The sequence below is a fragment of the Morone saxatilis genome, unplaced genomic scaffold (genome assembly GCF_004916995.1).
Source record: "Morone saxatilis isolate NCDOM2014 unplaced genomic scaffold, NCSU_SB_2.0 Contig22, whole genome shotgun sequence".
NCBI lineage: Eukaryota > Metazoa > Chordata > Actinopteri > Moronidae > Morone > Morone saxatilis.
Window position 1 is genome coordinate 11,634,518 of NW_023339785.1, and position 2,346 is coordinate 11,636,863.

At 43.2% G+C, this 2,346-nt stretch overlaps 1 protein-coding gene across 1 annotated transcript in view; it reads right to left on the reverse strand.

Annotated features, from left to right (window-relative positions):
- mcf2a (MCF.2 cell line derived transforming sequence a) overlaps positions 1-2,346 on the reverse strand; it is a 23,933-nt gene extending 21,587 nt beyond the window's left edge. The window contains exon 1 of the mRNA XM_035668873.1: positions 1,789-2,346. Coding sequence (XP_035524766.1) covers positions 1,789-1,903 — 115 coding nt within the window. The 5' untranslated portion in view covers positions 1,904-2,346. The remainder of the gene's footprint in view (positions 1-1,788) is intronic.

Sequence of the window (2,346 nt, forward strand, 5' to 3'; positions counted from 1 at the left end):
CAGACAGAAAGCCGACAATGAAAGTCATGATAACATCACCAACTAACAAAGACTAGCAGTTCCCCATACACCACGCACAGGAAATATCATAAGGTAGGAGGACATTTTTTGATTTTCCTGTGCTGTGTATGGGCTGCTAGTCTTTGTAGTGGTGATTTATCATGATTCATGTGGCTTTCTGTCTTATAATATCACAAGACTGTTTGGTATCTATATACTGCTATAGAGAAAACAAGAAAAGGGAAAATCTTCTAACGAAAGTTCTCTTCACTCATTTATGCAGAAAATTGCTGGCGCAAACACGGTAAACAGGTTAAAGGTTCAAATGTTAGAAGTTAGAAGTGCGGGAGTTACAGTCTACACTGAGGCACTTAAGTCAATTGAGGAATGCAGACACTGAAAGGCAGTTGGAGTGTAGTTGAAGTGGCAATGGCAGGAGGAAAATGTTGCTTTTACTGTGCTGTTGAGCCTTCGTAGGGTTTAGTGATTAATAGTAATTTAATGGTATCAAGCACACTGCTGTCAGTATAGAGAAACCTTTATTTGTTCATGGTACACTGGACCAGCTGGAATACTTGTTTATACAAACTTAACTGATAAAAAGGACAACACTAAAAGGAAGATTTAAACTGTAATCCCAGGGGAGTACAATCTTCTTTTGGGTGTTGTCTAACCACACATTCATAAGTCCCTGTATCATGAGTATTGTGTAAACTGTAGGTTTACTTTACTCCCATACTTGTGGGAGGTACATTGGAGCAGGAGTGATCATCTGTAGGTGTAGAAGGATGAGGGCAATAGGTGAGCTATGTAAAGGATACTGTATCATCATTTCCCATGAAGTAAATGATGAATCTGTGGTTATTGTTCTATACTGCAAACAGTAAGCAGACTAGGACAAGAGTGGAAGGCTCACATTTCATACAAAGAGATAAAAAAGTAACCTGGTATAAATAGATACTAAGCCTGGCCTTTTCCCTGCTCTCTCTGTTACCTACACACCCCAGTGCAGGTACAACGAACCCACAGGAGACATAAAAAGGTAAAGGCCCATCAATTAAACAATAACTCAAGGCTGCCAAGATCCCAGAGTAATCACATTAGCTTCGAGAGGAGGCTCCTCCGTGGAGCTGTCAATCACAGGAGGCACTATTTCTGTCCATCTTATCTTAATTCTTCATCGTCATTATAGCTTCAGAATGATGACTGATCAATGAGGGTAATGATGCTTTTTAAAATGACATCAGTCTTATAAAAAAGAATCCTGATGTCAATGACATTTTATGTGAAAGTAAAGCTACATGATGTATTTTCTGATCATACTACATTATCTTTCAAATGGGTGAATTGACATAAACAGCATTCATTTTTTCTTCCATCCACTGTCCCACACTGATCCACAACCCACTATAGTCTAAAGATATTCCAGCTACAAACCATTACTATGTATAAATATTTATCCGTCTGTGATGGCTTAAAATAGCTGACATAAGCCCTGCAATGGCCCACTGTTGGAGGAGCAAAGCTGCAGGAACTAGCACATCAATAATACTGACTAACCTGAGATACAGGGTGCAGTTCTACAGTTACCTCCTGTAATGGCTCTCAGAAGTTACAACACTCTAAATCAAACTTGTGCTACAGCACATTTCAGTTTCAGTCTGCTGAACTCTGCTGAAGAAATGTAGTAATGGAAAATAGCTTCAGAGCAGATAGAAGGTTACGTTCAAAAGCCTGCTAGTGGCTCCCAGAAGTTAAATGAAGACTGTCAGCATCTTGGGTACTCACGCTGCAGAGTGCTCTCTAGCTGGGAGCCAGCCTGCAGAAGGTAGCGGTAGCTCTCCATCTCTGCCTTGGGCTCTTTCTCCGGCTCTCTCTCCCCCTGCAGTGAGGCTGGGCCCATTCCCCCTCGTCTCTGACACTGGATCAGGCTGAGAGAACCAACGCTGTCGTGGGAGGTATTGACAGTATAGTCCAGGCCTCACATCCTCTTCAGAGTCCTATAGCCCTGCATAGTGTCCCTGTATCAAAGCTGGAGAGCAACAACAGGGAAACTTGAGCCCACCTGCCCCTGCGGATCCCAAAATCCAGATGGGACAGTTCCCTGAGGCTGCAGCTGGATTTTCCTGACCTTGAGCTGCATAGAGGGCCTCCACACTGAGCAGCACAGCAGAAGATCTGTCCACATAAGCAGAATGAAAACAGTGGTTTGCTGTCCTGTTGTTGCCCAGACTGGGTGTGATGTACTTTTCCCCTCATTCAGTCACACTAGTGCCGGCAGACTGCCCTACTCTCAGCAGCAGTCAGCTACTTCAAAACAAACAGGGCTCCATCTGGCCACTGCTG